Below are 15,781 nucleotides of genomic sequence, written 5' to 3'. Positions count from 1 at the left end.
GCAAATTCTACTCCTAAAAGCAGATGTGCATAAACATTACATTTTAGTAGTGTCACAACAAAATTCCTTGTAAAGATGTTTAACAGAAGTAAAATGTTTTATTTTAGGAAGGTAAAGTGCCATGTAGGCTAATCATTGCATGTAAAGTAATGATTACACGTTTTGCAATTCAGTATTTTAACTCCTATTCTCAGCAAAATTGTTGTCAACATGTATTTATTTCCTGAGTTTTCATATAGATCTCCTCATTTAGCAAGTACATTTACACACCCATATTTTGCCTTAGTGGGAAGATGCTGCCAGCAATGGACAATATATAAACAGGATACATAGACATCATATAGAATATACAATATCAGAACAGTGACCATTAAACTCTGGATTATAGGCTGATTGCAGTGGGAATATACAGAGGGGATATATCTATAAGCTGAGGGAGGGATACTGCCATGGCAAATATATACAGTGTTGTGCATAGTGCAAGTGCAGTATAGTGTAGATTAGTATCTGAAGTCATTGATGACAAGGTGCAGTATTCGGTCTAGGCCTAGACCAGGAAATCACAATGTTATTTATGTTAGTGTTACAACTTAAATAATTGAACCACCCTTCAAGTCATGCTGTGCGCACAAGCTAAGGTGTGGTCATGGCTGTTCATTACCAGGAGCAAAGGGAGAAATGGCCTGAGTTAGAGGGAGAGAAAAAGAAAGGACACCGAATCAGTGTTTGAAAGCAAGTTGAACTAATCCAAGGTAAGTAAAACTAATCCAAGGTAAGGAAAACAGTACCTGAAATGAATCTGCTGTCAAAAAAACAGTCATACAAGACTTTGCTGTACATTTGTACAACATTTTTGTTAATAAATATTAAACTGTGGCTAAAATGTTTTTAGAAGTTACTTCAAACTTTTTCAGATTTGATCTTATCAGTACGCTGAACGTGGTGTCGACATGAACAATAACCAGGTAACTTCAGTTGTATATCTCTGATTTGATTTTTGTTTTCCCTATGGGAAATGGGCAGCCATTCATTGATGTTTTGTGATGATTACAATACTGGTGTAATGTACCATGGACTATGTTCAACATACCATGGAAAAACCGCTCCAATTTATCAAATACTTTATCATTGTAGTTAAACGGAAAACCATTATCCTTCTCTCCGCTTTCTCCAGACACCAGGTCCCCAGTATGTGAACCGTGGGTTTCAACAAGGGGAGGGAAGACCCCCTCCTTACGCCTCTGCCCCAAAGATGCACAATGTCCCCCCCTCTATTTGTCCTCAGTACACTCCCCAGTACGCTCCCAAGACCATCAATACCCACCACACGGTCACCCCTGGACTACCACACCCAGTCCCAGAACAAAAAGGTACAGTATTTACCTTTCCACTGATATTCCTCTGTTGATAAACGTCAGATGCCACACTTAAATGCAAAACAAGCCTTGCCATGATTACATGCTTCCAGGGTGACACACAGATGTTAAGAGGGGATAATGGTCAAATTCTATGTGAATATCTAGGTCTAGGGTTGAGAGTCCTTTCATGGTAAAATGTAGAGCAAAAAGTGTTATTGTTCGTATTTTGAGTGTTATTTTGTTTCTGCTCTCTTTCAGTGGCGAAGAAAAGTCACTGTAAATGTATTGTGGCCTCTATCCTCAGTGTCTTAGTTTTCCTTGGGGCAACAGGAGCGTTGGTTTGGTATTTCCGTACGTACACAGAATCCTCATACAGTAACTGTTTCTTAATTGATGCTTTGGTAGACATAAGCTGACATTAATATTAATAATGTTGAAATGATCTATGCTTTCTATGCTACTGCTTGCTACACAGTGGAAAAAGACTAGTTGACATTGTAATTAGAGGCTAATGTAGTTCTTATTCAGTCATTTAAAAGGACAGCAAGTGTAACCTTATAGTCATGGTCTCGTGTGTGTGTGTGTGTCCAGTGTCCAACCAGTGTGTGTTGGGGAGGTCCTGTGGGCAGGGTTGTGCGTATCTGAGTGCATCCAAGTGGTGTGATGGCATCAGAGACTGTCCAGGAGGAGAGGACGAGACACAGTGCCGTAAGTCTCCACTCAATCATTTTTGGTTTATCATTACAGTAGACTGTTGATCACTCAGATCTTAAGGCATTATTCTTTTAGTTGTTCCAAATGTCAGAAACGTTTGGTTCTAAATTTGACAGAAACTATATATAGCATCTCTATGCTTCCATAGCCAACCCCAAAGTCCTGAGTCAAGATGTAGATCACAGAGGTAAACCAGTCTAAAGCCTGTGTGGCTCAGTTGGTAGAGCATGGTGCTTGCAATGCCAGGGTTGTGGGTTTAATTTCTCCCTTAATTGCACATTTTTATTCATGTTTGTCTTGATTTTATATTTGCATAGAAGCGAGTTGTTTTTAATCTTTCGCACCTTTTATTGTTTTATTTGTTAACCCTCGTATTACCAACATATTTTACATACATGGATTACCAACCAACATATCGACTTAATTATTATTAAAACATAATTAGACATGTAAATAATGATATCTGTAAGAAATAATAAGAAATAAATACAACAGACTGTTATTTTAGCAAAACGAAAGTTAATTTGCATTTTCTATGAAACTAAAGTATAAATCTTCCCATTAAATAAGTACAATTCTTATTAGTACCAAAGAGCTGATTTGCCATCATTTGATTGTGTAGTATCATTTCGTGTTTAGAATTTTGAAGTAAATATTCAAGTCACATTTATGTGGTAAAAAATTAACCAAATCAAAGTTTATTTGTCACGTGCGCCGAATACAACAGGTGTAAACCTTACAGTGAAATGCTTACTTACAGGCTCTAACCAGTGGTGCCAAAAAAAGGTGTGTGTGTGTAGGTAAGTAAAGAAATAAAACAACAGTAGAAAGACATTTAAAAAAAGAGTAGCAAGGCCATATACAGACACCTGTTAGTCAGGCTTATTGAGGTAGTATGTACATGTAGGTATTGTTAAAGTGACTGCATATATGATGAACAGAGAGTAGCAAAGAGGGGTTGGCGGGTGGTGGGACACAATGCAGATAGCCCGGTTAGCCAATGTGCGGGAGCACTGGTTGGTTGGGACAATTTAGGTTGTATGTACATTAATGTGTAGTTAAAGTGACTAAGCATATAAGATAAACAGAGAGCAGCAGCAGTGTAAAAGAGGGGTTGGGGGGGGGGCACAATGCAAATAGTCCGGATAACCATTGGATACCTGTTCAGGAGTCTTATGGCTTGGGGGTAAAAACTGTTGAGAAGCCTTTTTGTCCTAGACTTGGCACTCCAGTACCACTTGCCATGCGGTAGTAGAGAGAACAGTCTATGACTGGAGTGGCTGGGGTCTTTGACAATTTTTAGGGCCTTCCTCTGACACTGCCTAGTGTAGAGGTCCTGGATGGCAGGCAGCTTTGCCCCAGTGATGTACTGGGCCGTATGCACTACCCTCTGAAGTGCCTTGCGGTCAGAGGCCGAGCAAAGTCTTGGTTACATTGAGGGATAGGTTGTTATTCTGGCACCACCCGGCCAGGTCTCTGACCTCCTCCCTGTAGGCTGTCTCGTCGTTGTCGGTGATCAGGCCTACCACTATTGTGTCGTCAGCAAACTTAATGATGGTGTTGGAGTCATGCCTGGCCATGCAGTCGTGGGTGAACAGGGAGTACAGGAGGGGACTGAGCACGCACCCCTGGGGAGCTCCAGTGTTGAGGATCAGCGTGGCAGATGTGTTGCTACCTACCCTCACCACCTGGGGGCGGCCTGTCAGGAAGTCCAGGATCCAGTTGGACGGAGGTGTTTAGATATGTACTTAATTTTATTGACAAAAAGTGAGTCATCCATTGATCCTGAGAGACTGACCAAAAATATGGTTTTCTTTATTTACTGACACCACAGCTTGGATTAGCATAGTGAAACAATGGGAGTGGTAGGGCCTATAGCAGGATCCAAAAAGCATGCTCAAATCCTAGTTGTCACTTCAAACCAAATGTTATAGCAACCCAAATACCATAACACGTTGCACTTATAGATTATTGGAGGAAATTATAGGAATTCTGGTATTTATATAACATTTTCCATATATGTATATACATACACACTACCGTTCAAATGTAGACATGTCCTTGTTTTTGAAAGAAAAGCTATTTTTTTGTCTATTAAAATAACAGAAAAGGGATCAGAAACACAGTGTAGACATTGTTAATGTTGTAAATGACTATTGTAGCTGGAAAAAGCTGATTTTTAATAGAATATCTACATAGGCGTACAGAGGCCCATTATCAGCAACCATCACTCCTGTGTTCCAATGGCACGTTAGCATTTTAAAAAGGCTAATTGAGTATTAGAAAGTCCTTTTGTAATTATGTTAGCACAGCTGAAACCTGTTGTTCTGATTAAAGAAGCAATAAAAACCGGCCTTCTTTAGACTAATTGAATATCTGGATATCTGGTTCAATTACAGGCTCAAAATGGCCAGAATCAAATAAATTTCTTCTGAAACTTGTCAGTCTATTCTTGTTCTGAGAAATGAAGGCTATTCCATGCGAGAAATTGCCAAGAAACTGAAGATCTCGTACAATGCTGTGTACTACTCCCTTCACAGAACAGCGCAAACAGGCTCTAACCAGAATAGAAAGAGGAGTGGGAGGCCCCGGTGCACAACTGAGCAAGAGGACAAGTACATTAGAGTGTCTAGTTTGAGAAACAGACACCTCCCAAATCCTCAACTGGCAGCTTCATTAAATAGTACCTGCAAAACACCAGTCTCAACATCAACAGTGAAGAGGAGACTCCATGATGCTGACCTTCTAGGCAGAGTTCCAAAGAAAAAGCCATATCTCAGACTGGCCAATAAAAATAAAAGATTAAGATGGGCAAAAGAACACAGACACTGGACAGAGATATGGCGTTTTCTTTGCAACTCTGCTTGGAAGGCCAGCATCCTGGAGTCGCCTCTTCACTGTTGACGTTGAGACTGATGTTTTGTGTGTACTATTTAATGAAGCTGACAGTTGAGGACTTGTGAGGCATCTGTCCTGTTAATATTATGTGTCCAGAGAAACCTGGATTCAAATATATATATATATATATATATATATTTTAACATTCGTCCTAGAATAATTACTTTTTGTAGAATACACACCAGCACAGCTCTCTATGTAGATTCAGAGCCTATCGGAGTTCTGTATTGCAGTTCTGTCAAGTATTTATACTATTGGCAGACTTTGTATACTATTGGAAGATTTTTGTATTTATTGTAGGCGGAATTGGGTGTTTTTGTCTGTAGTCAAAAACTACCCCAGTTGGTAGAATGAGGGTTAAGCACCTTGAAATGCATTTTTTTTAAAGAAATGTGCTTAAGTTTGATTTGATGCTGTGTCTCGGAACACTGTTAGAATTCATGTAGCTATGGGGGTTGTTCACTTTTTCACTCTGATTTTTTATATGATTTGTGCCCAAACCCCATCCCACCCAATTTCAACACTATTCGTCAATCAATTGTAATATCTACTTTCTTCTACCAGTGCGCCTCTATGGGTCTGGTTCTGTGCTGCAGAGTTACTCATCAGACAGTCAGACGTGGAAGCCAGTGTGTGCTGATGACTGGAATGACAACTTTGGCAGGGCCACCTGTAAAAAGATGGGATACAGCAGGTGGGTCACCATGAGAAATAGGATCACATACGTGTCATAGAGTATCTGTAATTGTAACTGTAATCACAGTTCCCACTGTGACTATTAAAACCTACCCAAACCAGAAACCGTGGATAGATGACAGCGTTCACCCAAAACTGAAAGTGCAAGCCACCGCATTTAACCATGGTAAGGTGACTGGAAATATGGTTGAATACAAACAGAGTAGTTATTCCCTCCATAAGGCAATCAAACAGACAAAATGTCAGTACAGAGACAAAGTCGAAATTCAACAACTCAGACAAAAGACGTATGTGGCAGGGTCTACAGACAATCACAGACAACAAAGGGAAAACCAGCTACGTCGCCCCGTAGCACTCACTTTTGTCCTCATGAAGTGCTTTGAGAGGCTAGTTAAGGATCATATTACTTCTACCTTACCTGACACCCTAGACCCACTTCAATAGATCCACCGACAATGCCATCGCAATGCACACTGCCCTATCCCGTCTGGACAAGAGGAAAACCTCTTCAAGAATCCTGCTCATTGACTATAGCTCAGCCTTCAACCTCATAGTACCCTCCAAGCTCATCGTTAAGCTCTGGGACCCTGGGTCTGAACCCAGCAAAAGTGCCTCTTCAAACTCAGGAGGCTGAAGAAATTTGGCTTGGCTCGTAAGACCCTAACAAACTTTACAGATGCACAATTGAGAGCATCCTGTCCGGCTGTATCACCACCTGGTATGGCAACTGCACCGCCCGCAACCGCAGGTCTCTCCAGAGGGCGGTGCGGTCTGCTCTCTAGGACACCTACAGCACCCGATGTCACAGGAAGGCCAAAAAGATCATCAAGGAAATCCACCACCTGAGCCACGGCCTGTTCACCCCGCTATAATCCAGAAGGCGAGGTCAGTACAGGTGCATCAAAGCTGCGACCAAGAGACTGAAAAACAACTTCTATCTCAAGGCCATCAGACTGTTAACTAGCCATCACTAGCCAGCTACAACCTTGTTACTCAACCCTGCACCTTAGAGGCTACCACCCTATAAACATAGACAAGGAATCACTGACCACTTTAATAATGGAACACTGGTCACTTTAATAATGTTTACATCCTGCTTTATTTGTCTCATATGTATATACTGTATTCTATTTTACTGTATTTTACTCTGACATTGCTCATCCTAATATTTATGTCTTTCTTAACTCCATTCTTTTACTTTTAGATTTGTGTGTATTGTTGTGTGTTAGATACTACTGCACTGTTGGAGCTAGGAACACAAGTATTTTGCTACACCCGCAATAACATCTGCTAAAGATGTGTCGGTGACCAATGCGATTTGATTTGGTAAACTCTGTACCGTACATACAGTATAATGTGCATAACATAAGGGCTATTTAAGGGGCATGTACTGACCAGGTCTATCTCTGCTTCCAAGTGGGTCCTACGTTCGGTCCTCACAAAGAAACCCAGGCTCCTTGGCTTCCGAGGGCTATTTGAAGCTGTCGAGCTTTGACCCCCAATCCCTTCTACAGAGGCAGCTAACTGGAAGGTGAGTTTAACATGAATGCACTCTCTTATTCTATCAAAACAAACAAAATGTTGTCTATACAGATCTTTTTTGAGTGGTGAACAATACATACAAAATGGAGTTCAAGAATTGAATTGTACAGAATTGCTTCCATAAACTTTTGTGATGTCACTTCTGCCTGCAGTCGCTACTGCTCAGCACAAGCAGTCTCCCTGCAGTGTATTGGTAAGCCATTACTTTACCCTTCCACTAATTCTCAGTACAAACTCAGATTACCTTCTGGTTAGAGATTATAGAAACACATTCAGGGGAACAAATCTCAAGTCACATGATCACTGTTACATTTACATCTGTTATTGCTAGGCAGGAAATTAAGTGATGCGGCCCATAAACAGTTCCTTCTCCATCTCTCCACCCTTATCAATGCCTGGTACTTGATTGCCCTTCCTTTACTCAAAACATTCCCTGTACAGATAACCATTAACGTCTGGTGTACAAACTAGACTATGGCACTCAATATTTCAAGATGATAATTTACAACATTAGAACTCCTCATCATTTAGCAGACTCTCCAGAGTCACTTACAATAGTGAGTGCAAACATTTTCATACTTTCCTCCCCATGGGAATCAAACCCACAACCCTGGTGTTGCAAGCACCGTGCTCTACCAACTGAGCCACATGGGACCGTGCTTAGACTGGTTTACTACTGTGATCTATATCTTGACTAGGGACGTTGGCAATGGCGGTCAGTGGCGTTTAAGATGAGGGAGGATGATGTTTTTTTCATGAGCATGGCCTTATTTCTATTACAGCATATAAAATGACTCATTCATATTCCATTCACTCAGTTCAGTGATAATTCAGTGATCGGTTTAGGCTACTACATGATACTCAAATTTCCCTATACCCATCATGAGGTTGCTACAATCTAGCCTATGAATGAAAGTTTACAATATAGGTGCACACAGGTTGAGAGACAAATTTGAGGTGACAGACAGTGACATATGGACTCTTGCTTGCATCTATCTGATATAGTGTGTAATCATTAGTCCAACAATTGCAAACAAGAGTTTCTATTGGTCTAATTCAGGTCTGTTTATCCCCATTTTGTTCAGTTTGCTTCCGTTTAAGAAACGTTTTTCAACATAATTGGCGGATTGAACACATCCCTGATCACGTGTAAACACAGTTCACTGTCATGGCAGCCATGTCCTATGCACTCTCCTTCTCTCACAACTTTCCATTGCTTGTGGAGCGAAACACATCAGCTGTATGTGACCAGGCAAAATAACATTTCCAAGCCAAACCGCTACACACAGCCTACATCGTTGTCACCATATTGGCTAAAGTAGCGTCATAGTCAGCATAGCTAATAGAACTAACAAGTTAGTAAACCCGCTACAATCATGCAGTAACGTTACAGTGTACAGTCAGTAAGTAGTTACAACGGCTGACCCCGGTGGCAATAAATGAGTAATACCAAAAGCTTACCTTGACTTGGAAGAGTTCCAGTTTTGTGTTGGAAAGTCATAGCCAGCTAGCTAACATAGCATACCTCTGTTTGAGCAGGGTGTTTCAGTAGGCTAAACTAGTTAGCTGCATTTGCTAGCTAAGTAAGTGAAACTGAACATCTCTCTCGCTCTATTTCTCTCTTGCTTCTCCTTCATTTTGGAAGAAAATAATTTGTTCTAAACTATTGTCTTATCTCTCTTTGAGTCAACTACTCACCACATTTTATACACTATAGTGCTAGTTATAGCTATTTATTTCAGTACTAGATTAATTCTCTGATCCTTTGATTGGGGGACAACATATCAGTTTATGCTGCAAGAGCTCTGATTTGCTGGCGGACATCCTCCAGAAGTTGTCATAATTGCTGCATAAATCTATGGAAGGGGGGTGAGAACCATGAGCCTCCTAGGTTTTGAACTGAATTCAATATACCCAGAGGAGATGGTGCTACCCTACAGAGTGCTGTTGAGGCTACTGTAGACCTTCTTTGAAAAATAGTGTGTTTAAATCAGTTATTTGGTGACGTGATTATATTTAGTGCAGTTTTATCTAAAAAGGATACATTTTTAAATGTTTTACAATTAAACAATTTATGAAATTCACTGAAGAGGATGGTCCTCCTCTGAGGAGCCTCCACCAGACTTTGGGGTTGGTTATGGAAACATAGGGATGCTATATAATTTCTACATAATACATAGCCAGATATAAACCCTGTTGTGTTCATCTTGAGCCAGACTGGCCATGCAGCTCTCTTTGCCCTACAAAGTTAGTCTTTGAAATGTGTGTGTTGGATTGCTTCCAGACTGTGGTGTCAGTATAGCAGCTCCTTGGAGCCGAATCGTAGGGGGGGATATAGCAGTGAGCGGGGCCTGGCCATGGCAGGTCAGTCTGCACGTCAGGGGCCAGCACCTGTGTGGAGGATCCATCATCAGCCCTGAGTGGATCCTCACTGCCGCCCACTGCGTAGAAACGTGAGTTTAACTGCAACTTATTTAAAGGGAATAAAAACATGTTTAATTAGCCATTTCAACTTTAAAAGCATACGTTTCAGACCAAACATCATCTGTTCCTCTGAAATCTTCGGCAATGAAGCAGAGGAGGATGGATCTCCTAAAAATGTTACAATATAATAAAAACAAACAAAAGAAAAGAAAAAAACATAAAACTATTCAAAGCAACACAATACAATAGCATGTGTGGTGTGGTGGCAGCATGACAACCATGAAAAAGCAAAGATCACCTGAGGACATACTGTTGTCTGTTTTCTCTCATTGTGTATGCTAGGCTACCAAGGCCCAGTCAGTGGACGGTGTATGCTGGCTATCTGGCCTTGACCCAGATGGATTTTGCCACTGGGAATTCAGTGGGACACATAATCTCTCATGAAAAGTACGACAAGCAGACTAGTGATAATGACATCGCTCTCATGAAACTCAGCACACCCCTCACTATGTCAAGTAAGTCCGTGTTCCATTTCAGACATTTGAAAAAGCATGATCCATTAGAAAATCCCTTTTATGGTTTTGAAAAAGAAGAGTATCATAAAGTGACTAGGCATAAAGTTACTAGGCAGGGGATAGATTATCAATAGTAACAGCAGTGTGTGTGATGAGTCAAAAGAGTTAGTGCAAAAAGGGTCAATGCAGATAGTCTGGGTAGCTATTGGTTAAATCTTTAACTAAATATGTAGCAGTCTTATGGTTTGGGGGTAGAAGCTGTACAGGGTCCCTGGTGGTTCCAGACTTTGTGCATCGGTGCCATGAGGTAGAAGAGAGGACAGTCTATGACTTGGGTGGCTGGAGTCTTTGACAATTTTTAGGGCCTTCCTATGACACCACCTGGTGTCGCAACCTTCTGATTGCCAACTATGGTGTTATGTTGCAGATACGGTGAGACCAGTCTGTCTGCCCAACGTCGGTGTGAATCTGACTCCCCAGCGAGAAGCCTGGATCTCTGGATGGGGGTCCATTAGGAGTGGTGGTAAGACAACTCTTATTACAGGACCAATGACTGTCATTATTAAACACAAGTCAAAGGTTTTATGACTAAAAGTGATTGATCTTATAAGATTTAAAGAATATAATTAATTTGTTGTAATGAAGCCGTATGATTGACTTATGATTGCTAATCATTTTTATGGCTCCAGGGTCGTCGTCGGAAAACCTGCGTCAGGCCCAGATCACCATGTACAGCAGAGAGACATGTAATGCATCGTTGGTGTATAATGGACTTATAACCGCCTCTATGATCTGTGCTGGGACACTGGCAGGAGGAGTGGACTCATGTCAGGTCAGATTCACACATAGAACCAACATACATGTGCAGCACATACTGTAGGCTATCTAATCTTTATTTAGGGGAAAGTTTTTACTTTTTACTTACTGCATTTATTCTTTATTATTTGATTGAATATGACAATGTTTTGTTGGTTTAGTTGTTTTCTGTTATTGTAACCGGTGTGAAATGGCTAGCTTGTTAGTGGGGTGCGTGCTAATAGCGTTTCAATCGGTGACGTCACTTGCTCTGAGACCTTGAAGTAGTATATATATGAAGTATACTCATCACTTTTTCCACATTTTGTTACGTTACAGCCTTATTCTAAAATGAATTCAATTGTTTTTTTCCCTTCATCAATCTACACACAATACCCCAAAATGAGAAAGCAAAAACGAGTTTTTAGATATTTTAGCAAATTTATATAAAGAAATATAATCATAATCAAATGTACATATGTTTTCAGACCGTTTACTTTGCTGAAGCACCTTTGGCAGCGATTACAGCCTCGAATCTTCTTGGGTATGACACTACAAGCTTGGCACACCTCTATTTGAGCAGTTCCTCTCACACGCTGTCAGGTTAGATGGGGAGCGTCACTGCACAGCTATTTTCAGGTCTCTCCAGATTCCGGTCTCTGGCTGGGCCACTCAAGGACATCCAGATACTTGTACTAAAGCCACTCCTGCGTTGTCTTGGCTGTGTGGTTAGGGTCATTGTCCTGTTGGAAGGTGAACCGTCGCCCCAGTCTGAGGTCCTGAGTGCTCTGGAGCAGATTTTCATCAACAATAGAGAGTACTTTGCTCCATTCTTCTTTCCCTCGATCCTGACTAGTCTCCCAGTCCCTACTGCTGAAAAATATCCCCACAGCAGGATGCTGCTACCACCATGCTTCACAGTACATATGATGGACAGGTTTCCTCCAGGTGTGACACTTGGCATTCAGGTCCTTTAGGTGCTTTTTTGGCAAACTCCAAGCAGGCTGTCATGTGCCTTTTCCTGAGGAGTGACTTCCGTCTGGCCTCTCTACCATGAAAGCCTGATTTGGTGGAGTGCTTCAGAGATGGTTGTCCTTCTGGAAGGTTTTCCAATCTCCACAGAGGTACTCTGGAGCTCTGTCAGAGTGACCATCGGGTTCTTGGTCACCGCCCTGACCAAGGCCCTTCTCCCCCGATTGCTCAGTTTGGCAGGGCGGCCAGCTCTCGGAAGAGTCTTCCATTTAAGAATGATGGAGGCCACTGTGTTCTTGGGGACCTTCAATGCTGCTGAAATGTTTTGGTACCCTTCACCAGATCTGTGCCTCGACACAATCCTGTCACGGAGCTCTACGGACAATTCCTTCGACCTCATGGCTTGGTTTTTGCTCTGACGTGCATTGTCAATTGTGGGACCTTATAAAGACAGGTGTTTGCCTTTCGTAATCATGTCAAATCAATTGAATTTACCACAGACTCCAATCAAGTTGTAGAAACATCTCAAGGATGATCAATGGAAACAGGAAACAGGAGTCTCATATTAAAGGGTCATATGTAAATAATACTTATGTAAATAAGGTTTCTGTTTCTAAAAACCTGTTTTCGCTATGCCATTACGGGGTATTGTGTGTAGATTGATGAGGATGTTTTGCATTTTTTATAAATTTTAGAATAAGGCTGTAATGTAACAAAATGTGGAAAAAGTGAAGTGGTCTGAATACTTTTGTTTTATTTTGTATTTATTTATTTAACCTTTTATTCAACAAGGCAAGTCAGTTAAGAACACATTTTTACATACAATGATGGCCTACCAAAAGGCCTCCTGCGGGGACGGGGGCTAGAATAAAAATAAAAATATAGGACATAACACACATCACGACAAGAGAGACACCACAACACTACATAAAGGGAGACCTAAGAATGGCAGCAACACATGACAACATAGTATGGTAGCAACACCACATGACAACAACATGGGAGCAACACAATATGGTAGCAGCACAAAACATGGTACAAACACTATTGGGCACAGACAACAGCACATAGTCAGGAAGGTAGAGACAACATCACGCAAAGCAGCCACAACTGTAAGCAAGAGTGTCCATGATTGAGTCTTTGAATGAAGAGATGGAGATAAAACTGTCCAGTTTGAGTGTTTTTTTGCAGCTCGTTCCAGTCGCTAGCTGCAGTGAACTGAAAACAAGTGCGACCCAGGGATGTGTGTGCTTTGGGGACCTTTAACAGAATATGACTGGCAGAACGGTTGTTGTATGTGGAGGATGAGGGCTGCAGTAGGATTATCAGTTAGTGAGCGCTAAGAGGGTTTTATAAATAAGCATCAACCAGTGGGTCTTGCGACTGGTATACAGAGATGACCAGTTTACAGAGTAGTATAGAGTGCAGTGATGTGTCCTATAAGGAGTATTGGTGGCAAATCTGATGAAGTTGACTATACTTTACAAATGCACAGTATTAAAGTTATGGTCCCATTTTGTAATGCTAACATAGGAGGGGGGGTAAATTCTTGTGTCTTGCAGGGGGACAGTGGAGGACCAATGGTGGCCAAGGAGGGTTCAGTATGGTGGCTGGTAGGGGACACTAGCTGGGGTATAGGTTGTGCCCTGAGGAACAAACCAGGAGTCTACGGCAATGTCACCCACTTCCTCCCCTGGATATATGAACAGATGCAGGTAGGTACTAACAGTAGGACAATGATAACAGAAAGTGAATTATTGTAAGAAAAGATAGGCAAAGAGGATATATACATTTCTTAATTTTTTTTACATAAAAAAAATATAAATCATTGAGTCACCAATCAGTGCAGCATATATAGAACCAATAAAATTAAGATTATTACTTTAAAACATGTTTTATATATTTTGAATTTCCTTGCAGAAGAATTGATGGAGATGCCAATGAAGACGCACTCTGTTGCTTATCAAATTCACCTGTCTGAAATAAAGCTTTTGAATACATTACATGTACACTGCTTTCAGATATTTTTTGTGCCTGTTGACTTCTAATATTTAAGTTTTCAGGGAATATCTATTTTTTTTTTAATTATTAAGATATTTTATCATGTTGAGGAAAGGTATGCAGGAATTGTCATTTTGAAAGGGAGTACTGTACTCTGCATACTTGCACACACATAAATCCATGTTTTGGTCGTACCTTTTTTGTTTTACATGATCAGAGCCTTTTCTAATTTTTATGAACCTGTGTATGATAATATCAAGTATTAATTGACACAAAATAAAGTGTTATGTTTTTATGTACATGTGTTAGAGTGAGTCAGACACTGATACATGTACATTTGCACATTGAATACAGCCAGCCCAGGTGAAAACAATGAATACATACAGTACCAGTCAAAAGTTTGGACACAACTACTCATTCAAGGATTTTTATTTATGAAGCGCTATGATGAAACTGGCTCTCATGAGGCCCGCCACAGGAAAGGAGGACCCAGAGTTACCTCTGCTGCAGAGGATATGTTCATTAGAGTTAACTGCACCTCAGATTGCAGCCCAAATAAATGCTTCATGGTTGAAGTAACAGACACATCTCAATATCAAATGTTCAGAGGAGACTGTGTGAATCAGGACTTCGGGATCGAATTGCTGCAAAGAAACCACTACTAAAGGACACCAATAATAAGAAGAGACTTGTTTGCCAGGATACACAAGCAATGGACATTAGACCAGTGGAAATCTGTCCTTTGGTCTAATGAGTCCAAATTTGAGATTTTTGGTTCCAACCGCCGTGTCTTTGTGAGACGCAGAGTAGGTGAACGGATGATCTCTGCATGTGTGGTTCCCAACATGGAGCATGGAGGAGGAGGTGTGGGGGTGCTTTGCTGGTGACACTGTCAGGGATTTATTTAGAATTCAAGTTACACTTAACCAGCATGGCTACCACAGCATTCTGCAGCGATACGCCATCCCATCTGGTTCGCGCTTAGAGGGACTATCATTTGTTTTTCAACACGACAATGACCCAAAACACACCTGCAGGCTGTGTAAATGCAATTTGGCCAATAAGGAAATTTATTGAGTGCTGCATCAGATGAGCTGGCCTCCACAATCACCTGACCTCAACCCAGTTGACATGGTTTAGGATGAGTTGGACCGCAGAGTGAAGGAAAAGCAGTCAACAAGGGCTAAGCATATGTGGGAACTCCTTTAAGACTGTTGAAAAAGCATTCCTCATGAAGCTGATTGAGAGAATGCCAAGAGTGTGCAAAGCTGTCATCAAGGTAAAGGGTGGCTACTTTGAATAATCTAAAATAAACAATATATTTTGATTTGTTTAACACTTTTTTGGTTACTACATGATTTCATATGTGTTATTTCATAGTTTTGATGTCTTCACTACTGTTTTACAATGTAGAAAATAGTAAAAAAATTAATTAAAACCCTTGAATGAGAAAGTGTGTCCAAACTTTTGACTGGTGCTCTGTATCATGGACATTCATTTCAAATAATCATGCTTTCCAACACTTCTGTCTACAGTATCTATCCCTCTTCTGGCAAGGCTCCAAATTTGTCATTATGAAATATTCTTGGGTCATCCTGCTTAATCTGGAACAACCCAACAGCAAAACATGATCTTAATCTAATCACCCTGTTGTTGCAGGACATTTCCAATCAAATCACATTTATTTTATATAGCCCTTCGTACATCAGCTGATATCTCAAAGTGCTGTACAGAAACCCAGCCTAAAACCCCAAACAGCAAGCAATGCAGGTGTCGAAGCACGGTGGCTAGGAAAAACTCCCTAGAAAGGCCAAAACCTAGGAAGAAACCTAGAGAGGAACCAGGCTATGTGGGGTGGCCAGTCCT

The 15,781-nt window shown here is 41.0% G+C and overlaps 1 protein-coding gene across 1 annotated transcript; it reads left to right on the top strand.

Moving 5' to 3' along the window:
• Nucleotides 1-655: 655 nt before the first annotated feature.
• Nucleotides 656-13,917, top strand: LOC135549198 (transmembrane protease serine 2-like). The gene is made up of 14 exons (XM_064979234.1): nt 656-752; nt 915-965; nt 1,175-1,370; nt 1,617-1,709; nt 1,950-2,066; nt 5,535-5,664; nt 7,084-7,197; nt 7,361-7,401; nt 9,493-9,661; nt 9,975-10,147; nt 10,575-10,670; nt 10,837-10,979; nt 13,477-13,629; nt 13,835-13,917. Exons 2-14 carry the CDS (start codon nt 951-953, stop codon nt 13,841-13,843), a joined length of 1,449 nt encoding a protein of 482 aa, XP_064835306.1. The 5' UTR covers nt 656-752; nt 915-950; the 3' UTR covers nt 13,844-13,917.
• Nucleotides 13,918-15,781: the final 1,864 nt, after the last annotated feature.

This window comes from Oncorhynchus masou, chromosome 12 (assembly GCF_036934945.1).
Source record: "Oncorhynchus masou masou isolate Uvic2021 chromosome 12, UVic_Omas_1.1, whole genome shotgun sequence".
Classification (NCBI taxonomy): domain Eukaryota; kingdom Metazoa; phylum Chordata; class Actinopteri; order Salmoniformes; family Salmonidae; genus Oncorhynchus; species Oncorhynchus masou.
The sequence above is the reverse complement of the archived record's forward strand: the minus strand, read 5'-3'. Positions and strand labels throughout refer to the sequence as shown.